Raw genomic sequence first — 25536 nt, forward strand, 5'->3', positions numbered from 1 at the left:
CCTGAAGATGAACTTCAAGAGTATTTGCAGAGAACTAGAAAAATGTTGGACAAGTATCTCCAGAGTGCTTCAAGGACGAAAAGATTAACCCATGCATATAAAAGATAATGTGATTTTGAAACTCAGTCATGGAGATGTATTGCCCGTCAGAGTATTAGCTCTTATGACTGGGAAGAGGCAAGGCACCTTGGCATGTTTGGATGTGAGACATTTGCTTCAAAAACACAAGACCAGATGTCCCTTTTTTTTTGCATCTGGCCCATCCCAGCCTCTGTCCTGCACAGATCTTGGTAAACAAGATTCTGGTCACAGTCTTAGAGAGGCGATGTACCAATTGCAACGGAGACAGCAGTTACAAATCAGGGGATTCATTCCTTCTCATAACGAAGGGAATAACTATATGAGTCTTAATTCCTCCATAAAGATTGGCTGACAGGAGATGATTTCAGCATAGGAGGGGCTTGAATGATGCTGTTCACTGGACTAGAAGAGATGTTAGGATGTTGTGGTGTCATGTCCCAAATTCATTAGAAATTGGTATTACCCAGGGCTCGGAAACTCTAACAGAAAGTAGGGTGATGTAGCTGATTTCCCACTATTGCTGCAGGCCTCTGCCTCTCCCCTAATTCTGTTCTGAGGGGGGCAGTCCCCCTGTGTAACTCTGTTCTGTCATTCACAAGCTGCAATCCTGAGAGAAGAGTTTTCAAACAGCATTGGTGTCCTTACGGAATTCTGATGTGGAAGATCAAGACGGATGTTAGAAAGACAGCTCTTTATACATAATTAACCAGGCAGAGCTGGCTACAGAGTTACTTGACAAAATACATTTCTCTTATAGCAGCCTTATTTTTCTTTTCTTAGTTTCATGGCCAACCTTTTGCCCTAAGACAAGGATTCCTGTAGCAACTTTGCAGGTTGCCTGTTTAGCCTTTTGGTGTTAAACTAGCAAGGCATAAAAATGCAATGGTTAGACGGAGATCCCCCAAGACAGTTTACTCTTGCCAAGTTGCTCATACAATGAGGAATCATAAATCTTTCTAATTGTCATGGATGTAAATAGCATGTTTTGTATTCTGATAGTTTCAGGTAGGCAACTGTGTTGGTAGAACAGCAGGATTTGAGCCCAGTGGCACCTTAGAGACCAACAAGATTTTCGGGGTATAAGTTTTCAAGAGAAAGGAGCTTTGACTCTCGAAGATTATACCCTGGAAGTCTTGCTGGTCTCTAAGGTGCCGCTGGGCTCAAATCCTTGTATTCTGATCTTTCATGTTACAGTTTAGTATACTTTAGGATATACTGGCAATAACACTGCTTAACTATTGCTTCTCCTGTGTGTCTTTATAAATATAGGAGCAAAAAAGACTGTTGGATCTTGGGATCACTGGTCCAGAGGGTCATGTGCTTAGTCATCCAGAAGAGGTAATGTTAAGTTAGTATCATGGAATTGCTTATACAGTACAGGGAAATTCCATTTTCACTCCCACTTCTTTCTGTTTCCTCCCTGCTCTGGCCTCTTTCCCTTTTCTGCTGTTCCACCCCCTAGTCATCTCCTTCCGCCTGGCTTTTATAGCCCAGTGCAGCCCAGTACTTCCCAGTCTGCTTTCAACTGACCCATTAAGGCCCTCTAGGGCTTCCCAGTCTGGACATGGAGCTGCAGCCTGAGCAGGGGCAGCTCCCTAGGCCTGGGCCACATACAGCTTCCTCTGTACTATTGCTGAAGTCAGCTGCTTTTCAGCCACACCCATCCCCAGGTAAGGTTGGTCATTTGATGCTGCTTCTGCAGGGCTGACAAATGCCAGGTGGCATCTTGGGGGTGGGGGGGGGACTAATTGAAATTCAGCTTAATGTAATAGTTGTCTGATTTTAAATTTTTTATGACTGTAAAAGTCAGTAATATGATAAAAGTAATGCTAATGTTTCCATATTTTTCCTGTAAGTGCAATTGTTTTTTTTAAATTTTTTTTATTAGATTAGATGTCATTAAATTGTACATTACAATCAATTTCCCTTAATTTTTCCAATTCTAACCCCCTCCCTTTCCCCCCTTTTGTTGACTTCCAACAGTTTTCCAACCCCTTGTCCCTTTTCCCTTACTCATTTTAAATTTATTCTATCTGTCAAACGTAAACTTTCACTTTCTTCTAAGCTTATCTATATAACACAGTGCTCCTTCTGTCTTCCTACTTACTTTAACAACTAAATAATACATAACTAAATAATACATTCTTGGCATATTTTCTTTTGATAATAATCATTTAGCTAATTTTGGTACTCTATACTCTATCTTATAATCTCATCTTCAATATGGGACAAACAATTTATCCCTCATTTAGCATAATTTTAGATACTTCTATAAACAGTACATTCAATATAAGTCAACCAATTTAACTTATACTCTATATATTACTTTTTCTACATATCTTATCTTCATACTGTTTTAATTATATAATTATATTATTCTTTCATTATGCAACTATCCACCAAAAATAGTCAACCAATTTGACCCATATATACCTCCAAACCAATTCAATCAATTTAATACATGATCTATACATTAATATATATTTTCCCACCTTACTTAAATTCCTTCATTGCAATTATAAAATTATCTCCATTATACAATTATTGCCAGAAATGAAATTAATTAGTTTCTATCCTTATAATTAGTTAATTTCTATCATTATAATTCTTGTAATAACACCTATAATACTTAATGCTATATATAATAGTCTAATAAAATAGTTGCTTAGAAATTCTCATTTACCTCTCCACCCCCCGGTAAAGTCACCTCCCTCTACTTTTATTGTATTTCAGTAATTTTCAAACTGCCACAGTTCTCCTGCCACCTCCCATTTCTTCACTAAATATTGTTTCAGCTTCTCCCAATCCGTGTTGAACTGTCCTGGATCAAGGTCTCTCAGTTTCCTTGTCATTTTGTCCATTTCCGCCATGTACAGCAATTTATATATCCAGTCCTCAATAGTTGGCACTTCTTGCACTTTCCACTTTTGCGTGTACAAAAGTCTAGCCGCTGCTGTCATGTAAAATAGCAATGTCCTATATTGTGCTGGAATATCCTCCATTCCCAAGTTCAGTAGCAGGAGTTCTGGGTTCTTATTAATTTGAAATTGTAAAATCTCGCTTATTACTCTTATTATTTCCCCCCAGTACTGCCTAGCTACCTCACAAGTCCACCACATATGATACAAAGATCCCTCATGCTTTTTACATTTCCAGCATTTATTAGACGTGTTCAAATTCCCTAGCGCAATTTTCTTTGGTGTCATATACCAACGATAAATCATTTTGTAGACATTCTCTTTAATATTGGTGCATGTCGTGATCTTCACTGTATTCTTCCACAAGTATTCCCACGCCTCCATTGTTATTTCCTTATTAAAGTTTATAGCCCACTTCACCATTTGCACTTTAACTGTTTCATCTTCAGTATACTATTTCAGCAGCACTTTGTATACCTTAGAGATTTCCTTTTTATCCTCTTGTAAAAGTGCCTGTTCTAATTCCGAATTCTCCATTCTTATCCCTCCCTTCACACAGTCCGAATTATAAAGATCTCTGATCTGTCTGTACTGAAACCAATCGTAACTTGGAGACAACTCGTCCTGCGTCTTTATTTTGGGTTTAGAAAATTCCATTCGGGTTATCTCCTTGTATGTTAAACGCTGTTGTTCATTATCGACAGTTCTCGGATCTATTACTTCATATGGAACCACCCATGAGGGGATTCCATCTTGTAGGTAATTTCTGTACTTCTTCCAAGTTGTGAATAGGCTTCTCCGAATATAATGATGTAAGAACATAGAGTCCGCTTTTACTTTATCATACCATAAATATGCATGCCATCCGAATATTTTTTTATATCCTTCTAAGGCCAGTAATTTCCGGTTTTTCAGCATCATCCAATCTTTCAACCACACTAAACAAATTGCGTCATAATAAAGTCTTAGGTTGGGCAGTTGCATTCCGCCTCTTTCTTTTGCATCATGTAACACTTTCATTTTCACTCGAGGCTTTTTGCCTGCCCAAACAAAATCTGATATTTTCCTCTGCCATTTTTCAAACTGCTTAGAGTCTCGGATAATTGGTATTGTCTGGAACAGAAACATCACTCTTGGCAACACATTCATCTTAATTACTGCAATTCTTCCCAACCATGACAAGTTCAGTCTGTTCCATTTAATCAAGTCTTGCTCTATCTGAGTCCACAGTTTCTCATAGTTGTTTTTAAATAAATCTATATTCTTTGCAGTCAGTTCAATTCCCAGATATTTCACCTTACTTGTTACTTCGCAGTCTGTTATTTCCATTAATAGTGGTTGTTTTTGTTTAGTCATATTTTTACATAATATCTTTGACTTCTTTTTGTTTACATAAAATCCTGCCAAATCTCCAAACTCCTTAATCTTCTCTATTACTTTTGGCATATTCTCCATTGGATCTTCCACAATTAGCATTATATCGTCCGCAAATGCTCTGACCTTATAGGAAAAGTCCTTTATTTTTATTCCACGGATTGCATTGTCTTCTCGTATCTGTATCATCAGTATTTCCAAAACCAAAATAAACAACAGTGGAGACAACGGGCAACCTTGTCTTGTTCCTTTACCTATAGTCAATTTCTTGGTCACCTCGTCATTCACCACAATTGCTGCACTCTGGTCTCTGTAAATTTCCTTTACTGCTCTTATGAATCTTTCTCCCATTTGTAGCTTTTCCATGGTGGCAAACATAAAGTCCCAGTTCAAATTGTCAAACGCTTTTTCAGCGTCCACGAAGAAGAAACCAACCTCCTTGTCACAACGTTTGTCATAGTATTCAATAGCATTTATAACTGTCCTTAAATTGTCTTTGATTTGTCTATTTGGCAAAAAACCAGCTTGCTCCTCCTCAATAACTTCAGAAAGCCATCCCTTCACTCTTTCCGCCAGTATCTTCGCAAAAATTTTATAATCATTATTAAGTAACGATATAGGTCTATAGTTTTTCACGTTAGTCAGATCTTGCCCCTCTTTGGGGATCAGTGATATATTAGCTTCACTCCAAGTGTCTGGGATCCGTTGATCCTTTAAAACACCATTAATCACATCTTTTAGGAATGGTGCCAGTTCATTAGCCATTACCTTATAAAATTTGGCTGTAAGTCCATCCGGTCCTGGCGCCTTTCCCAAGTTTGTTGACTGTATTGCCTTTCTTATTTCTTCCTCCGTTACTTCATTGTTCAATTTGTCTCTCCAAGCTTCCGAAATTACTGGGAGCTTCATTTTCTCCAAATATGTCGCTATTGAGTCTTTATTCACCTCTTTTTTATTATACAATTTGGCATAAAATTTATAAAAGGCTCTGCTAATAGCTGTCTGTTCCAGGTACACTTTATTGTCCTCACAGATTTTATTTAATATTTTCTTCTCCTTTCTCTTCTTCAATTGCCATGCCAAATATTTCCCAGGTTTATTTGCGCCTTCGAACGCCTTTTGATTCATTCTCTTAAGATTCCATTCCAATTCTTTGTTATTCATTGCTGTCAGCTGTTCTTGAAGAATTTTAATGTCCTGGTAGATTTTCTTTTTCCCTGGTCTTTTCTTTAACTGTATTTCTTTGGCTTTTATTTTCTCCGTGATCTCCTGTCTCTTCTCCTCTTTTTTTCCCCTGGCTCTTCCATTTAAGTCCATTAATATGCCCCTAATTACTGCCTTGTAGGTATCCCATACATTGTTGGTTGGTACTTCTCTATTCATGTTATATTGTATGAAAAACTTTGTTTCTCTTCTCAACATCTCCATATTTTCTCCCTCTTGCAGCAAATCCTCATTTATTCTCCATCCTTTCCTTTTACTCCTTTTCCCCAACTTCCACATAATTGGATTATGATCTGAGCCTACTATAGGTATTATTTCCACATCCTTAGTCCAAAGCGCTAAGTCTTTTGAGGCCCAGATCATATCGATTCTTGATAGCGTAGAGTGTCTCGCGGAGAAAAACGTATATTGTCTGCCTTTGGGATTTTGTCTTCTCCATACATCTAAAGTTCCCTGTTGCGTCAATACAAAGAACGTCTTTGGTAATAGTCCTCTTTTCTTTTGTGCAGTTGCTGACTTTGTATCTAGTTCCAAGTTTGTCACTCCATTGAAGTCTCCTGCAAGAATTATCTGGTCATAAGAAAGTTCATCTAATTGCTTCCTCAAGTCCTCAAAGAAGCTTTCTTTTGCTCCGTTAGGTGCATAGATTCCAATCACCAATACTCTCTTTAAATTCCATATACATTCCACTGCTAAAAATCTGGCTTCTGCATCTTTCATCACTAACTTGGGCTGTAGCTCCTCTTTTATATACAATACCACTCCCCTTTTTTTCTTATTAGAGGCCGCTACAAAATCACTGCCCAATTTATTCAATTTTAGATACTTTGCATCCTGTTTTCTAATATGAGTCTCTTGCAAACATACAATATCACATTTTTGTTTTAATAGCCAGTGGAAAATACTTTTTCTCTTATTCGGTGAATTAAGTCCATTTACATTCCAAGATAAAACTTTGCACTCCATATTCATAATCTTGTTGCTGGTAAGTCCTTTTCATTGTCCCTTATAAACTGCTCCATCTCTGATTCAGATCTAATGCGCTTTTTCGCTCCTCCAAATTCAAAGGACACTCCTTCTGGTAGTTCCCATCTGTACCTTATTTTCATGTCCTTCAGAATCTGAATTAGAGCTTTATATTTTTTTCGATCTAGCAACACCGATCTGGGTAATTCCTTCATGATAATAATCGTCTTGCCATCAATCTCCAATGGATCTTGAAACTGTTTAGTCACAATCTTCTCTTTTATATTTCTGGTCATGAATTGCACAATCACATCTCTTGGTAGTTTCCTCTGGGTTGCGATTCTTGAATTTACACGATATACCACATCTAGGATAGCCACAACTTCCTCCTCCTCCTTCCCCAGGTATTCAGCTAACACCTCAGTGATCTGTTCTTGAGCTGTCTTTCCTTCCACTTCCGGCAAGCCGCGAAACCTCAGCTGCTTCTCCATATGTTTACTTTCCGCAACCGCCATTCTCCCCCTCATCACCCTCATCTCTGTTCGTTGCGTATCTGCTAAGTTCTCCACCGCGCTTTCCACTACCTTGACTCTTTGCTGTGTTCCCTGCAGGTCATTTTGCATTGTTTCCATACCTTTCTTCACTTCTGCCAGCTCATTTTTCACTGTCTCTTTAACCTCTTTAACCTCTTTCACCAACTCCGGTTTCATGTCCTTGAGCTCTTTAATCACTTCTAAAAGTTTTTTATCCAAATTCTCTATCGCCGATTGCCACTCTTTTTTCGACATCGTGGGGCTTGCTTTGGCTCGCTCCCACGAGTCCGCTCTCTTCCTTAGCTCCGTGGCGTTTAATTTAATGTCCTTTTAGTTTAAATGTCCCGGTCTTTCCAAAAAAAAACTTTTAAAGAGTCCAAAATGTCGGGCGTCTTTTCTCTATGGTTCCTCTATGATTTTTGTAATCCAATATGGCTTACTTCCTCTTTCGCTGAAGCCGCGGCTCTTCCCCTTTCAAAAATGGCGATTCCCTACTTCCTGCCCTCTGGCAAGGGCCGCCTCTCTCCAGCAACTCTATTGTTGTTACGTACTTCCTGTTTCCCGACTTCCCACAGCAATTCTCGCGATGGTGAAACTTTCTCACAGCCTGATATCTCCTTATAGCCACAGGTATTCAAAACAATAGTCCAATTTCTTTAATAACTTCGTTTAACTTAGTCCTTTTTCTAATATAATTCTTGCCGGGTCCTCCCCTCCTTATACTTAGTCTGTTGCAGTTTAAAAGTCTACTTTAATTCTTCTTTACTTTAAGTAATCTGTCCCGTTTCAAGAGATAGTGATCTTTACCTTCTCATTCACTTTCCTTGGGTTGTAATCGCTGTTTCAATCTTAGATTCCCATCCACTCTTCCTTCCCCTGTTGAAGCTTGGGCATGTAGGTCTTATGCCAACCGCATTGGCACCAGGACTGCCGCAGAGATTATAGCCGACCTGTCTTAGGGTGGGACCTCAAGGGTCGGGAGAGGATCCGTTGCGTAGGACCCCCCCTCGCCCGAGATCGACGCGCCCTGAGGTGCTTGAGCGTTCTATGCCTGTTCTCCGCCTGAGAACAGTCGGCCGCGGGCTTGATTTTGCCCCGCCGGCCGCTTAAACGGCAGCCCGGTCAGCTCCACGATTAGAGCTGCGTTAGACCTTCATGGATCCCAAACCGGAAGTCTGTAAGTGCAATTGTGTTGTAAGTTCAGTTAGACAGAGAAAAGTCATATAAATAGTGTATAATGCAATGTATCAACAATTAGTTATACCACTGCTAGTTGGAGTATAGTGTCTGGGTCTGCCCCTTCAGCTAATAAGTGACATAGAATCACAGAATCACACAAAGTTGGAAGGGGCCATACAGACCTTCTAGTCCAACCCCCTGCCCAATGTAGGATGAGCCTAAAGCATCCCTGACAAATATTCATCCAGCCTCTTTTTGAAAACTGCCAGTGAAGGGGAGCTCACCACCTCCCTAGGCAGCTGATTCCACCTTTGAACTACTCTGACTGTGAAAAAGTTTTCCCTAATATCCAGCCGGTACCTTTCTGCATGTAATTTAAGCCCGTTGCTTCAAGTTCTATCCTCTGCTGCCAACTGGAACAGCTCCCTGCCCTCCTCCAAATGACAGCCTTTCAAATATTTAGAGAGAGCAATCATGTCCTCCCTCAATCTCCTCTTCTCCAAACTAAACATTCCCAAGGCCCTCAGCCTTTCCTCGTAGGGCTGTCTCCAGACCCTTGATCATTCTCGTCACTCTCTTCTGCACCCTCTCAATTTTGTCCACATCCTTTTTGTAGTGAGGCCTCCAAAACTGCACACAGTACTCCAGGTGTGGCCTGACCAAGGCAGTATAGAGAGGGACTATGACCTCCTGTGATTTCAGTGCAATGGCCCTTTTGATACAACCCAAGACTGGGTTTGCCTTTTTTGCCACCACATCACACTGACCGCTCATATTTAGTTTACAGTCCACTCTTACTCCAAGATCTCTTTCGCATACACTACTACCCAGAAGTGTATCCCCCATCCTGTATTTGTGCTTCACATTTTTGTGGCCCAGTTGTAGTACTGTGCACTTATCTATGTTGAATTGCATCCAGTTCGCAACCGCCCACTTCTCCAGAGTATTCAGGTCTTGTTGGAATTTAACTCTATCTTCTTGGGTGTTGACATCTTGAACACAAAGTCTTGAGTGTCTTTCTGTTTCCGCAGGTTGAAATTGAGGCTGTGTACCGTGCTATTATAATAGCAAAACAAGCAAATTGCCCTTTATATGTCACAAAAGTCATGAGCAAAGGGGCTGCAGATGTTATAGCTCAAGCCAAGCGAAAAGGTAAGCACCCTTTCCTACTTTGATACTAGTAAGGACTATTGGCTCTAGATACTCTGTTTGCACAAATGATTTCCAGCAGGCTTGAAGATGATCAAAATATGACATTTGTCTTTGGTTATTAGTCTCTGCTGAACAGGAGTGGAGCTAAGTTAAATCCAAAGGGGCTGGCACACTGATAGGCAAGATCATGCCCTCCCATCTGCACATCAAAGCTGCTTCACACATGATGTTTTCCCAGTATCAATATGGAATCTATGTTAGTTGAGGAAATGGCTCATATGGCTTGATCCTCAGATGCAACCCCATTAAAACTCCTTTTAATGAAACCCTGGGTGTGCTTCTCCTGCTTTTTTGTGTTTTGTGCTTACTTACTTAAATGATATCGCTTTAATAGGCAACTGGCCACAAGCAGCATCACACTTAATAAAACTTAGCAGCCCCTCATTAATCATAAGCATCTTTTGATATAGCAGAAATTATCTTTGCTATGCTAAAGCTGCCAAAGATTTCTAATTTAGCTCCACTTTGAGGACTTTCCCAGAGACACAATTTGGCATGCTTGATATTCTGCGGAGAAATTGTGTTAGTAGTTGGTCAATTGATTCATCTACCACCTCAATCAAAACCCCAATTGCATATAATATTTGGGGAGTTACTGTGGCTTTAAATGCTTTAATTGCTCCGAGCATAAAATTCCCACCCCAAGTATGAAAAAGGTGAATTAAGGCATTGGTGAATACTTTCACTTTGTGTTTAATACTTTTTAGATGTAATTTCCAGCAGAGATTTGCTTGAAATATAATAAATACTCAGATAATCAAATTGTCTAACTTGATCAATTGTCTTTCCATTAACTTACCATTTGTATTCAGGAATATTTCTTGCTTTGGAAAAGACTATGATTTTACATTTCTGTGTATTTATAGAAAGTCGCTCATTTAAACAATATTCAGAGAAGGCCTTAAGTAATTTATGAAGGCCTATTGGGAAGTAAAAAAACATTTTCAAGTGAGGGTGCTGTCATTATTGGTGACATCACAGCACCTTCCCTTCTTTTCCTATAACATAATTGAGAAAGCGGGTTTCCAACGACTCACATGGATTCCACTGCGCAGGCTCCCTCTCGCGCGCCCCTAGTGGGGATAAGAGTCTCGGCAACAGGGCTCACCGAGGAGGCAGGAGCAGGAGCGTGCCCCACTGCCTGCTCTCCTCTCTCCCTGCGCCTCCAGCCAACAGTGAAGCACCCTTCCACCAGACAAGCCCCAGCTGGGCTGCAGGAAGGGCTGGCATGCTTCTCAGCTATTCCCCACCAGGATTGGCAGTGGAGCGCCCTCCCATGTGACAAGCCCCAGCCGGGCTGCAGGAAGGGCTGGTGCGTTTCTCAGCTATTCCCCGCCAGGATCAGCGGCGGCAGAGCACCCTACAGCCTGACAAGCCCCGGCTGGGCTGCAGGCAGCGCCCTCCTGCCTGTCAAGCCCCAGCCACAGGAAGGGCGGGCGGGATTGGTGGGGGCGAAGCGCCCTCCCACCTGACAAGCCCCAGCTGGGCTGCAGGAAGGGTGGGCATGCTTCTCTGCCATTCCCCACCAGGATAGGCAGTGGCGAAGCACCCTCCCACCTTACAAGCCCCAGCCAGGCTGCAGGAAGGGCAGGCACGCTTCTCAGCTGTTCCTCACCAGGATTGGCAGTGGTGAAGTGCTCTCCTTCGTCTCTCTGCTTGATTTCTCCCCTCTCCCTCCCCCATTGCAAGCCCAGCGCTTGCCAGCCTGCTCCTACCTGAGTCTCCTTGCTTGTCTTCTCCCCTCTCCCACCCCCGCCAGGCCCCCGTGTCTGCCAGGCACCTGGTTCAGCCCCCAAAGGGTATGAATCTGGTGGCTAAAAGCTGCATCTGGCTCCAACCTAGGGATTGCCAGCTTCCTGGTGGTGGCTGGAGATCTCCAGGAATTGGAAGAGATCTCCAGGCCACAGAGATCAGTTGCTCTGGAGAAAATGGCTATTTGGAAAGGTGGACTCTGTGGCATTATATTGAGGGGCCTCCTCTCCTCAAACCCTGACTTCTCTAGACTCCACTCCCCCAAATCTCCAGGAATTTCACAACCTGGAGCTGGCAATCCTATTCCAGCCGCCCGGTTCGACCCCAATGGGGCCAAACCAGGTACCTGCCAGCTGCACGAGCGTGCCAGGCTGCTTGCCTCTCCCCCACCCCCTGTAGTGCTTCTGCAGCTCCAGCCACCTGGTTTGGCCCCAATAGAGCTGAACCAGGTGGCTGCCAGGTGCAGGAGTTCTCCAGGACTCCTGCCCCCCCCATTGGGGCGCTGGGAAGTGGGCAATGCCAGGCCTGGCCACCCTGCCCTCCTCTGTCTCAATCGGGGCATTGGGGAGGGGGCAATGCCTGGTCCGGCTGTCCTGCCATCCCCCTGCCCGATGAGGCAGGGCAGAGACAGCAATGCCTGGCCCACTTGCCCTGTCCTTTCTAGAGTCCGTTGTATTGTTTCCCTACAACGGGCTTTGTTACTAGTTTAGTATAAGTTTATAGATTGATATAAGGGCTGAATTTTTTAACTTACTTATAATAAAAAATGAAAACTAGGTATCCAGTTTCTTTTATTACAACATTAGGTCAATCTATCAATATGAAATTGATTATTTAAAAAAAATCAAAATAAAACTGGGAAAGGATGGGGGGGAAGGAGGGGTTTGAAAGTGATAACATCCACTCATCAAAAAGTGGGTTGAAAGTGGGTGGGAACAGAGGGGACAAATAAAACTGAAAGAAACATTGCTCATGAGGGAAAAGATTGGGCTAAAAGTTGTCTGAAAACAAGTGAGGAAAAAACGGGGAAACCAAAAAACTTAAAGTCAAAAATCAAGGTGAAAAAATCCATGCAGAACTTAGGGGATAAATTGAGATAGTATGGCACCAGAACCAATGGGAAAAAACCATGCAAAAAACCTCTATAATTAGATGTTACTACATATGTGTAGCTGCTGTTTAAAACAGCAGACCTGTCTCTCTTTCTCTCTCTCAACAACACTTAGTATACCAAATATATACCATGACATTACAGCATGTAAATTTTCCCATTCCTTCATTGGCTAATACTTGAGAGGATGGGGAAACTCAGTGTGATGCTGCCAGATCATATGATTTGTATTGTAATTATTACTGGGGAAGAGTGAAGGTGGAAACATGGGACTGCCATTTTCAGGGCCAGCGACTCATGTGCCATAAACTCTAGTTCTTGCCCACGTTCTAGTATTTGCCTCTTGAATCATTTTTTCAACAGTGGAATTCTTTTTAATGTATTTCCATGGAGTCTCATGATTGCTGTTTCTTGATTTAGGAACAGTTGTGTATGGAGAACCAATCACAGCCAGCCTTGGCATTGATGGCTCACATTACTGGAGTAAGAACTGGGCAAAAGCTGCAGCTTTCATTACATCTCCTCCCATTAGCCCAGACCCTACAACCCCCGATTATCTGACTTCACTGCTATCATGGTAAGTTACCCAAGGTGAAACATCCGTTCATGGAATTTTCAAATAAAAGGCAGTGGCTCTAACACAGAGATTAGAGGAACTAGTGGCTGTTCATGGCCGGAACCCTCCAGGTGGCCCTCACAACTCTTTGGGTTTGGTTTCCTTGTGTGCCAGTCTTCTTTTGTGTTTTGATTATAGCAACTTCAGAGAAGAGGTTGTCCTCTGGAGAAGGCATATTGGGTTAGATCTGCAGTCAGTCTTTAGATATGGTCACAGTTGAAGCCACCAACTATGGCTTGCATTCTGGTGTTCATGGGGTCACCATTTTGAAAGGTGGCTTTTTGTACAGCTGTGGTTGGGGAAACCATAAAGGGGAGCAGGGCCCCCAGGGTCTTTCCTCACAATAGCAGGTGTCTCTTGCTCTGAGTGTTTCTCACTGAAACCCATTTTCCCTACAAGTTAAAGTGTGAATGTATTCTATTCAAGTGACCAATGACTGGTCACTTGAAAGGTCCCTGGTGGCCACTTTTGAGACACCAGAGATATGTGCAGTGCTGGCTATACAGGCTGTTAACTGTAACACCAATGCATCTTTCAAATACTGTAGTGTTAATAGGAGAGGTGCATCTTGGTATGACAGAGAGATGGATTTTTTAATATATGGCCTGTTAATCCGCAGTAGAGTGGGAGGTACCAGAATGTTATCGAGTTCAACTGACCACTGAATACATCAGGCACTTACGGAGCAGCCTGCATAATCCCTAGACAAGCGGTTGGGACCCTCCAGTAGGCTGTGAATCCCCATCTGCTGAGTCCTGAGCCACTATAGAGCTGCCATTTTTGTTGCTTTTTGAAGATCTGTTGCTAGTGTGCTTGCATAAAGAGCAAGAGCACCTTGTCTCCTGCATTTCTTTGCACTCGGGCAAATGATCAGATTATCCATCAACAACCATTACCTATCAGGAATTATGAGAATTACTTTTCTTAGCCTTCAGTTCAATTAATTTTATTTAATGAATGCACCCTTTCTGCTAGTTATCACCCTTGCCCCTTACATTATTGCTCATGAAAAGGAACATCATAAGGGAGAAAAATCTAAAAGAGTCCAGTAGCACCTTTAAGACTAACCAACTTTACTGTAGCATAAACTTTCGAGAATCACAGTTCTCTTCATCAGATGCGTCATCTGACGAAGAGAACTGTGATTCTCGAAAGCTTATGCTACAGTAAAGTTGGTTAGACTTAAAGGTGCTACTGGACTCTTTTCAATTTTGCTACTACAGACTAACACGGCTAACTCCTCTGGATAAGGGAGAGAGTGGGTTCCTGTGGGGTTGTTTTGCAAGCACCTTTGTTGAGTGCTTGCAAAAAACCCAACAGGGATTTTCAAATATCCAGTGGACAAAACATTGGTAAAGATGGGGACTGGACTAGGGAGAATGTTGCCTACTGCTAGTTTGTGGGACTTTCCCAAACCACTGCTTCTAGCAGTGCATTGTGAGCAACTTTTAAAATTATGGTAATTTTCAATGGCTTTGGCACTGTGATTGTAAAGTGCAGTTCCTCCTCTGTCTGACAAAGCAAGCAGTGACTCATGAAAGCTCGTTTTGAAATAAATGTTGTTAGTCTTCAAGGTTCCACTGGACTTCTGTTTTATTTTGGCACTGGGGCCCGTGGCAGGGAGAGTCCATTAAAAGCATGGGTAGTTGAGTGGCTTTCTCCTCCCCTAACTTTGTATAGCAGCCCTGACAGACACAGGCTACCTTTTTTTTTCCTTTTCAGACTTCAAAGCACTGTGACATTCACCTTGTCGCTTTATGTTGCTAAAGTCTACATGACAGTGTATGTGACAGAGTCAAAGTTGATGATGAATGTAAATTTGCCAACCTGTTTCCCTTGGCACTGCTTCCATTGTCTTCTCTTATAAACTGTACAAACGTTGTATTGCCGTCTGTTGTTACATACAAGAAGCAGAAGCAACGTCTAGTGTTTGTGGCTTGGCACAAGGCTGGTTATGTAATGAAGAGCCCTGTTGATTCTAATGGATGGTTTGTTTTCATCAGTGGAGATCTTCAAGTAGCAGGGAGTGCTCACTGCACCTTCACCACAGCACAGAAGGCAGTGGGGAAGGATAACTTCACCCTCATTCCAGAAGGAACAAATGGCATCGAAGAGAGAATGTCCATCATCTGGGAAAAATGTGTGGTGAGTTCCACAAAATTCAGTGTCTTGTGGAATGCATGGCTGAAGAATGTTGGCATTCCTTCATGCTGGGGTTCATCTCAGAGGCTTCTACAAAAAATTAAAGCATTTCAAAGCACGCTTGCCGTGCTTGGGTGGGGAAACCTTTCCTCTGCTTTTTTTCCAAAGCAAGCTGCTTCCCAGAACTGTAATAATGGAAAAAATGCATTGGAAAAAATTGCAATGCAATGGGGAAAATCCTCTGTGTTTTCCCTGGAAGAGGCAAATAGGAGCTTTGACATAAGGGGAAAGAGCCAATAGGATGCTAGAGCAAAGCAGTGTGTGCGCGCCATGCATGAAGGAAGAGGAGAAGAGGTAGATGGGAGCTGGTGCTGGTGCTGTTGTTTTCCCACTCAGAGGAAAGGTGGGTACATGTGTGCATGCACCACCTTCTCCTTTTCACTGAAGAGAAAGTGGGGAGAAGCTCCTGTGGCAGCATTAAAGGGAAAGATTAGAAAGTTATTACAGCAGCACTGGAGGAGCTATGGAGAGCATCTTTTAACTGAAGAGTGATTGGTCACTCTCCAGTGACCTTCTGCTCCCCTCTGAGTTAGAGTATGTAAAATCAGACTCTGAAACCCTGCTTTGAAGTTGGGTTTATTATTAGTCATACAAATATGGTGCAGACATCCTGACTTAATTGTGGTTTGTTCCCCCTCCGCACAATACAAGCTGGAATACCAGCTGGGTCTCTATAGGAGAGAGAGCAAAAATGATGGATCCTACCTTTGTTGAGACAAACCAGGATTTGAATGATCACTGCAAGCCAAATCCTGGTTTCACAAACTAAACATAGTTAAAATAAATCCTGATTAAACATTATGAGTAGCTCTCCACAATACTTTTGACACGGGTTCGGGTTCTTCACATGTCAGGAGATGCAATGTTAGCTGGGAACTGTAGTTTTAAAAGACAGAGCCTGCAGAGATTGCTCTGGAGGGGATGGATTATCTCACAGTCCTCCGCTGCCTCTGGCATCTCCCCTTCCAGAGCCTTTGCCCTGCTGAGGCTCGGTTAATTCAAAGGTTTAAGCAGCAAGGGTGGCAGGGTAGAAGCTCTGGATGGGGGAGACAGTCCAGCACGTCAGAGGCAGTGGAGGACTGTGAGAGAATCCATCTCCTCCAGTGCGATCTCCACCATCTCTGTCTTTCAAAACTATACTTCCCAGCAAACATTGCATCTCCCAACACTTGATGGACACGTGCCCTGGCATCTGGTCTGAATCGTTAGGTGGCATTAGCTACTTTTTCTTTCTTTCTGGGAGCTTTTTCCATATTGACTCATCTGTCATAGAATCTTGAATGTCTGCCAGGGAGAACATTACATAAGATTCTAGGGCATGTTCATGCATAGCACAGGCCAAACATGTTTGGCCTCTTCACTGTCTGCATAAATTGGGAGTGTGATCAAGAATAGGGGTGTGCACCCCCAAAAGATTCGAGTTTCCTGCTTAGGGTTTACTGAAGCAGGAAAAAGATCTGGAAAAACTCAATTCCCGAAGCAGCAAGTCGCTTCGGGATTCAGGTATCTAAACCGCTTTGGAAAGCTTTGGGTAGAGCTCAGAGCAGCACTTTTCTTGGTGTTTGCAAACAGCAAGAAGAGTGCTGCTTTCAAGCTTCCCACCACCTTTTTTTACCCGATGGCAGGGGGAGGAGGGAACTCCCTCCTCTCATCGGGTAAAAAAAAAGCAGCAGGGGAAGGTCTCCCTAAAGCTCTCCCTAAAGCTTTTGAAGCATTCCGAAGGGCTTTGGAAAGCTTTGCTTCGGTATTTCCGAATTGGCTCAGCAATACTGGGGCTGATTTGAAAATACTGAATCATTCTGAATGGGGCCTGAATCGGGTCGTTAACTCAAGTCAGAAACCAAAAGTGAACACCCCTAATCGATAACAATGACTTGAGAACATGATATAGAAGATATAATTTGGGAACATGCTCTAGAACATACTCATTTTTAAGTTTTCATTTTCTGAAGTCCATGTTCTCTAATTTCTAGGCAACAGGGAAGATGGATGAAAATGAATTTGTTGCAGTGACCAGTACAAATGCAGCAAAGATTTTCAATTTTTACCCCAGGAAAGGACGGATTGCTGTTGGTTCTGATGCTGATTTGGTTATTTGGAATCCAAAAGCTACAAAGATTATCTCTGCAAAAACTCACAACTTGGTAAAAAAAATTTTTTTTCTGTCTTCACCAAATTAAAGTTACAAGTGGAGAACTTGCAATGACTTGCAGGAGGCATCTCATTTTCACCTCCCCCACAATTTCCCTTCCTTTAAAACCGCCATAGCCTTCCCCTTTTCCTGCCTCCTTCTTCCCAGCCACCACCCAACTTTTATTTATTTTCTCTCCTGTCTTCAGTTTTACTCTTTCTCTTCACCAGCAGCCTCTATATGAGAAAACTATAGCTCTTCCTTCCTTCCTTTGACCTATAGGTCTTAAGTAGTATTTATCAAACATAACTGGGAATATGAGGAAGAAAGGAAGAATTCTTCAGCATGGTGCCTGTGGCTGGGCACTGTTGCACGGCAGGTAACCTGAAAGGACTTGAAGGGGGTACCTCATTTCCCCCTATATCTCCTTCCAAATGCTATTTACTCTTTCCCTCCTCTTGGCACCTCCATATCCTCACCTTTCCCAGTTTCCTTCTCTCCTTCCTGCCCACCCACCTACCTTTTACCTGCCCCCGTTTTCAGCTATATTTGTTTATTTACTTCATTTATACCCTACCTTTCTCCACAATTGGGAACCAAAGGAGCTTACATCATTCTCCTCTCATTATTTTTATCATGACAACAACCCTGTGAGGTAAGTTAGGCTGAGAACGTCACTGGTGCAAGGTCACTCAGTGAACTTCCATAGCAGAGTGGTGATTCAGCCCTGGGTCTCCCAGATTCTAGTCTGAAACTTGAAGCACTGCACCACACTGTCTTTTGTGGGGTAGCTCCAGTTGAACAGTAGCAAACAGCCAGTCTGGTTGAGTTATGAAAGTCATGTGGTAGCAAGTCACCTGTTGGTAGGGCTGCCAGACCCCCAGTGGGGGCGGGGGATCCCCCATCCCCACCCTGCCACCCCCGCCTCTCCCTACCTGGCCAGCGGGGGGGGGGGGCACGCACCTTCCATGCGCGCCCCCCTGCGGTGCTGCAAGCCCCCACGCACAGCAACCGGCAGGATAAGGCCTGTTTTGGCCTGGATCGGGGCCCCTGTAGAGCGCGGGAGCGTTCCTGCACTCCGCAGGGGCCCACAATGGGCCCGATCTGCACCTAAACGGGCCCAATCCGCGCCCATTTTGGTGTGGATCAGGTCCGTTTCAGTGCGGATCGGGCCCGTTTTGGCACGGATTGGGCCTGTTGTGGGCCCCTGTGGAGCGCAGGAACGCTCCCGCGCTCCACAGGGGCCTAAAACGGGCCCGATCCATGCCGAAATGGACCCGATCTGTGCCAAAACGGGCGCGGATTGGGCCTGTTTGGGCACAGATCAGGCCCGTTGTGGGCCCCTGCAGAGCGCAGGAACGCTCCTGTGCTCCACAGGGGCCCACAACGGGCCTGATCCATGCCCAAACAGGCTGCGTGGTGACATCACTGATGTCATCACACTTGCAGGAGTGCACCCCCCCCTCCAGGTAAGAGCTGGGCCCCAATCTCCCGCTGGGAGATCGAGGGGGCCTGGCAACCCTACCTGTTGGTTGCTGCTGGGCCTGGTTTTCCCTTAAAGGCCAGAACAGCCCTGCACAGGACCTAGCCCCCTTCTCCATGCCTTTTACTGACAGAATCCCAAACTTAAGCTAGCAGTACTGTTGTGGTTGCCTAGAAATGACCGTAGAACATTTGTTTCTTAAAGCTACAGTTGCTGCTTCTATTCTTTTGGGGGCATTTAACACCTCCACCCCATACATTTTGCTTTAGATTGCAGATTTTTCTACAAATCTGGTATGTTTTTCATGCTTGTAGAAAGATTTGTCTTGTTTGTTCATGGCTGCAGTCTCTGGATTTAGTAGCCACAGATTTTGGCCATGTTAAGACTTATATATATTACTAGTTTGTTTTAATGGAATATGATCTAGTTAGGGTAACCAGTTTTTCAACCACTTTCTGTAGTTGTGCATTTAGGAGAAGCTTGGTCTGCAGAATTTAGTAGGTGATAACAAATATTTCTCTGCTTGTGCTGACAAGCTTCACATGCCTGGTGCTGCATGTACTGACTTAACAGTGGCTGAAATGGATTTGTTCATGCTTCAGATGATATTTAATGTCCTGGAATGATTTAAAATCATTTCTTGTGAGCTTACCAAACTAATAGCCCAATCCTGGTAAGGCCGTCAAATCTCATTTTTATTTTTAAAAACCCTAATTGTTCATATTAACTTTTTCTTACAAGCCAATAAATATATAGATTTCTAATAATGGGTATGTTGGGCTAAGTGTGAGTAGACGTGAAAATACATAACCACTGAAGGAGAATATGCACAACTTAGCACCATTGACAAGTTATTATGTTCACTGGTTAGTCAGTATTCATCATAATCACAGGACAATGGTGGAGAATGTGAATTGATACAAGCTACATTGTACGTTAGCCAGATAATATGCATAATTTTCATTTAAATTCCATCTGTTTGCCAGGCAGTAAACATAGCCCTCTTATTCAGTGATATGCAGTGTCTTGGGAGCCACCTGTGGCCTTTCCTAGCACTGGTCCCCAGTGTGGCACCAGCCTCATGTTTCAGGAAAGTGAGCAAGGCCCTTGCTCAATGGGCCTTCTGGTTGGCAGTTACTTCCCATATTGAAACAGCCACTTCCAGAGAAGCAGGTAAGCTGAGAGCCTCCCTGAAACGCAGGCCTCATGTGAGGGATGGAAGAAAATGTGGCTCTTTGAGTTGGTGGTAATTGCGCATTTGGCTTCCCATGAGCCATTAAGTGAATACCATGGACAATATACGCAATACACCATGTATATTGAAAAGGCATTTACATCCACATGGTAATGCACATAGTTCCCAGCGTATGTGTACGTTCTCTGCTCCGTCATCTGAATGTGTCCAGTTTTCAGTGTCTATGTGCATTCTTCATTCAGTTTGCATTGATTGCATTTGGGGGGGCTGTACCTTTTTTGACCTTAAAGCATGAAACTAATTGAAACTTTTGTGTTGGTTTTGCAAGAATGTGGAGTACAATATATTTGAAGGAACAGAATGTCATGGAGTCCCTACCGTGGTTATAAGCCAAGGAAAGGTTGTGTTGGAAGATGGAAATCTGTTTGTCAGCCAGGGCACTGGACGCTTCATTCCTCGAAAGACCTTCCCTGATTTTGTTTACAAAAGAATAAAAGCAAGAAACAGGGTGAGAAGTTTTTTATTATATGAAAACCCGCTGCTTAAATAATCTTTTGGATGCGAATGCAATTTGAATTACAAATGTGCTATCAGAATTACCAGTCTGGAATAAGCTAGCCAGAATAGTTGATCTGCTTTTTGCTGAGGCTTCTAGAAGTAAGCCTCTAGGAAAGATGTTTACCAAGGACTGTTTGCATACTTTCAAAAAAGGAGATTTAATATGACATGTCACATGTTCTGACAAATACGAACATGAAACTGGCAGACCCATATTTTCTGTACCATCTTTGATTGCACAAGTGGTTCTAGTACTTTAAAAAGAACCTATTGTCTGGAACAGCACTATCTCATCAAAATGGGCCTTATTAAGGCTTGAAGGTGAAGCTGGGGCACCTAATTTAGTTAGATGGCTTCCATATTGAAGAAAGGTAGTTAACACCTAAAAGTGAAAATTGCTTCTTCCATGGGCTGTCTCTGCTCCTAAAGACCTGCCCTTCTCGCTGTGTGAGCAAGTACCAATACTAGATAGTTGTGGAACCTTCATTAATCTCTGAATCCTCTTATAAGTGATCCGGAATTAAGGAAGAAAAGTATTGCTATAAGAAAGGGTCCCCAGGGCAGGAATAAGTGAGGAATATTACAGTTTGATGAAACCTATACCCCAATCTTATCTGATTTCCATTGAATATGTCCCATTAAGGACAGACATAAATGTTAGAACCTCAGGGCTGCCACTAAAAAAATAGCATCCCTGTGTGAAATAGTCTGCCTACCCTCAGTAAACTGTAATATCACTCTGTCACTTTCCCTTTCCCAAACTACAACGTTGGTGGCTGATTGCAAAGGCTTGTGGAAACATGTGAAGGAATTAAGTCATTGGAAAGTTTTTTTAAAAAAAGAAGCCATATTTCTGTCACTGAAGTATTAAAAATTATGTTGCATCCTTGCATCTTCTTAGATTTTGTAGACTTGGGGAGCCAATTTTTTTTCTGGGAACGATCAGTGTACCTTTAATTCCCTTGTAAGAGGTAAAATTCAGCATCCATAGCCATGCTGGGAATTGCAATGTTGAATTTCTGTCTCCTGTGCAGCGTGTTACAGCCCTGCCATGGAAAGGAATGAGAATCCTAAGTAAAGTATTCCTGAGACCAGGGATGGAAATGATGCAACTGTGCCAATGTTAAGGCAGTTGTGTGCCACTGACACAACTCGATCAGAGCATTGCCTATTATAATGTTGGATAGATCAGACACGTATACTTTTTTATATCCCATCCTTCCTCCGAGGAGGTCAGCACTTATGTGTTATTTTCCCAATTTATCATCACACCGACCCTACAAAGTAGGTTAGGCTGAGAGACAGTAACTAGCCCAAGGTCATCTGGTAAGCTTCATGGCTGAGCTAGGGTTTGGATACAGATTCTTTTTGTCTCTATCTAGCACATTTTTTCCTCTCTGTTCTTCTAAGGAGCTTGGGTGAGTATACATGGTCCCCCGCCCCTTCCCAACATGTTGTCCTTGCAGGTTAGGATGAAAGAAAGTAAGTAGCCCAAGGCCACCCAATGAGCTTCATGGCCAACTGAGAATTTGAACCTGGGATGCTTACATCCTAGTCAAGCCACTAATCATGCTGTCTCTCCACGTGCATTCTAGCTAAACCCTACATCTTTCTCCCATTGCTTCTGTCTTCATTTTCCTGCATTTGAATTGCATTATCAGAAATCGATTGTAAAAGTGGGATCGAGGATTTGTTACAGGTAGAAAAAGATGGCATCTGTTTCACCTTCAAAGCTCATTATTTGCACTTGCCTAGCATACTTTGTGCAGACAAATCCAGAGAGCTCAGTGAAATTGCTTTGCTGTCTTGGAACCTGGCCAGAGGGGAACATTAAAAAAATCAGTCAGATTAATTCAGTGTCAGTAAGTCCTGTTCTGCCCTAGATCTGTACAGTCAGATCTAGGATAATCAGGATTCCCAAGAATGAGCTTCAGCATCCATTCCCAAGATGGTGTGATCCCTTTGATACAAGTCAGTGAGTAGCAAGCATTCTTATACATTCCAAAGCAGAAAAGCATTACTGTATTTTATAGCAGGACCTCCTAATTATAACCTCTGTTGCTCCTTTTCAGAAGTCTAAAGCTGGTTTACATGTGCAAGAAAATGTTGTAGGAAGGTAAAGTGGTAGAATGGACTGTACCACTTCATTCAGTAGGTGGTGCGTCTGAGCTTTCATTGTTCCTTTACTTTAAAAAAACTCCTAACAAATAGAAGCTTAGCATAGTACTTAGCATTACCCCCTCTCTGCTTTCTGAACTGGTTATCCATTTATAGGGAGCTATAGGGAACATTCCAAAATATCATATTTCAGTGTTACACACTTTGCGTGCAGTTGATTAGTGCACATGTGTACAAGCATTTGAACATCACTTGTTCCATGCGTTGCACTACCACAGGTTTTTGGCAGCCTGAACCCGTGAATGGTTCCATCTTAAGGTAACACAATCCTCCCTTTAGCATAACACTGTGCATGTGAGCAGGTTAAGGGGAGGGGACTTCCATCCAAGAAGCAGAGCATATGACAAGAGAGTTGTAGGGGACAAAATGGTGCAGGGGAATGGGATACTCCCCTTGATTTTTGCATAACTATCCCACCCTACCTACAGTTGCCTAGAAAACAGCAGCCATTCCTTTATTCATAGGGAACCCCATGCATACACTCTGAGCTTTAGATTTCTCTGCCTCACTGACCTTGTCTTCAGTTTTGCATGTATTTGGAAGAGCAAGACTGGGTAGGAAAAGCAATTTCTGTCCTTGTCTGATTCCAGCTGATGTGCTGAAAGTCCTGTGGGGTGTTTGCTACCAATCAGATTGAGTTATGTTTGAATGAAGAAACACACTGTGTCATTTTAAATCATTCCAGGAATGCAGTCCTCACTAAGTATACATTTTCACTTATGCTGAGCTGGAGGTTTGTAGGCTTCTTGCTCACTTGCAATTGGGCTTCAGATCACAGCTGATTGCTTGTGATGTTAATTCATTTGGGCAGTCCCATTTGATACTCTGGGCACTTAGAGAGATGGCCTGGATTCTCTTTCTTGCTCCCTTGTACAACAGCAGCTTCTTGGAAAGCAAACATGGTCACTAGCAGTAATGGAAAACACTCTGCCTCTTTGTGACAGCCCTCAAGTGCTTCATCAGTCTGCCAAGTAAACAATGAAACAAAAATTCCCTTACCACATGAAAAACACTTTTGGATCTCATGTGACATCTTCTCTGTTCACAAGTCCAAAGCTAAATATCACCTGCCTGTTACCATTCATTCTATTTTATGCATTGCTGTATGGCAAAATGTTACAATGTGCTTGCATCTGAGTAGTTTCTTAATAAGGCCCCTTCAAACACATCCAGTGGCATCCCATGCTACTGGGAGTTATGTTCCATATTGGGGCCACAGTTGCATAGTTCTTTCCCATTCACTTGGCACCCTGCCAGAAAAGATGGATTGGGCAGAAAAGGCCCACATGATTAGCCCCATCAATATGGTTGCTTGACTCATGGGGGCAGAGCTACCACAAGGATATCTTTATGTGTGTGTGAAAGGGAGAGAAAAGATCTAACATGCAATAAATATGTATCTCCTTGGGCTTCTGAGACCTCCAGTGGGCCTCCAAACAAATGTTTCCTCTGGGTGCCCCCTCACACCATCCAGATCCAACCCAAAGATCATATAAAAACAAATTTAATGTCTTAGCCTGCTCCTTGAGCTCCCTGGCCCACAGAATTTTGGCCCTCTCATTCTCATCTTTTCAGCACCTCGGATAGCTCCAACTAGTTTCTTGAAAGTTGAGGACACTGAAATTGTGTCATCTCCAGTTGCATTGAGCTGTGACCTATCAAAGGAATGCTTAATATTTGTCACTTTTGTTGTCAAAGAAGAAAGAAACTACAGTTATTTTTAAGTGGCAGTCCTAAAATGCTTGCATCTCAGGGAACTCTGAGGAATATCTGTTGATTCTTTCTGTTACTGTTTCATAGCTTGCAGAAATCCATGGCGTTCCTCGGGGACTTTACGATGGACCGGTTCACGATGTCATAGTAACTGCTAAAGCTGTGGCTCCAACTCCTACCTCAAGAATAGCTCCCTGTTCAGGCAAAATACCAGCTCCTCTAATTCGTAATCTACATCAGTCAGGCTTCAGCTTGTCTGGTAAGGAAATTAAGCTGCCAGTTGAGATTCATAAAGAGAACAAAGGTGTATAAAAAGTTTATTTTGTAAACTGCCATGAGCAGGCTGTCTGGTGAGACAGCATAGAAATTTCTAAATATTTATTTATTTATTTATTTATTTACTTTATATTTTTATTCCTCCCTCCCCATAAGGCAGGCCCAGGGTAGATTACATCAGGTAAAAACATCAATATAATTTACATCAAAAATTTAGAATGACAAGAGTAGAACAGTATGGTATAAAATATAAATATAAAACAGTTGACACCCAAAATAGCAGGAATCAATTCACTAATCAGGCTTGCTAATTGGAGGCAGTCGATCCACCAATTGGGAAGAGCTAGATGGTGGATGATTCTAATAGGGAGGGATCAGTTCTTCATTTGCCCTCTATCAGGCCAGCAAAGGAAGTCCACAGTTTGTTGAGAAAGTGATAATGACCCGGTACTATAGTCAGCCATTTAAGCAGACCCATGGTACAGCCTGAAGTCCTTGATATTCTGTAGAGGAACTTCACAGAATTGAAATGTGGAGGATAAAATGATATTGTTATAAAGTGCTCAATGCATCAAAAATATTTCTGTCTGGGTCTGAATTTTTAAAAAACGTTTATAGTCTGCCTTTTCACTGGGACTCAAGGTGGATTACAAGTATGATAGAACTATTCAGTCAATCAGTAGGCCGATTCTAAAATATAACATTTGAATGGTAACATTTGAATCTAACAGCAAAGATTGCTAGTAAAACGGAGCTGTTCTTGCACATTTTATTTTGCATGGCAATTAAACTACTTAAAGAGATTCTGTTTTGTTAGATTAAGCCTGTCTCTAA

General features: G+C 42.6%; 1 protein-coding gene across 2 annotated transcripts in view; it reads left to right on the forward strand.

Moving 5' to 3' along the window:
- Positions 1 to 25536, forward strand: part of DPYSL4 (dihydropyrimidinase like 4) — a 43844-nt gene that overhangs the window by 16486 nt on the left and 1822 nt on the right. For both annotated transcript variants that reach the window (XM_054982618.1, XM_054982617.1), the window contains exons 7-13: positions 1351 to 1419; positions 9307 to 9427; positions 12771 to 12927; positions 14970 to 15111; positions 17142 to 17312; positions 20306 to 20485; positions 24514 to 24685. In XM_054982618.1, the coding sequence (XP_054838593.1) occupies positions 1351 to 1419; positions 9307 to 9427; positions 12771 to 12927; positions 14970 to 15111; positions 17142 to 17312; positions 20306 to 20485; positions 24514 to 24685 (1012 nt within the window). The remainder of the gene's footprint in view (positions 1 to 1350; positions 1420 to 9306; positions 9428 to 12770; positions 12928 to 14969; positions 15112 to 17141; positions 17313 to 20305; positions 20486 to 24513; positions 24686 to 25536) is intronic.

This window comes from Eublepharis macularius, chromosome 6 (genome assembly GCF_028583425.1).
Source record: "Eublepharis macularius isolate TG4126 chromosome 6, MPM_Emac_v1.0, whole genome shotgun sequence".
Classification (NCBI taxonomy): domain Eukaryota; kingdom Metazoa; phylum Chordata; class Lepidosauria; order Squamata; family Eublepharidae; genus Eublepharis; species Eublepharis macularius.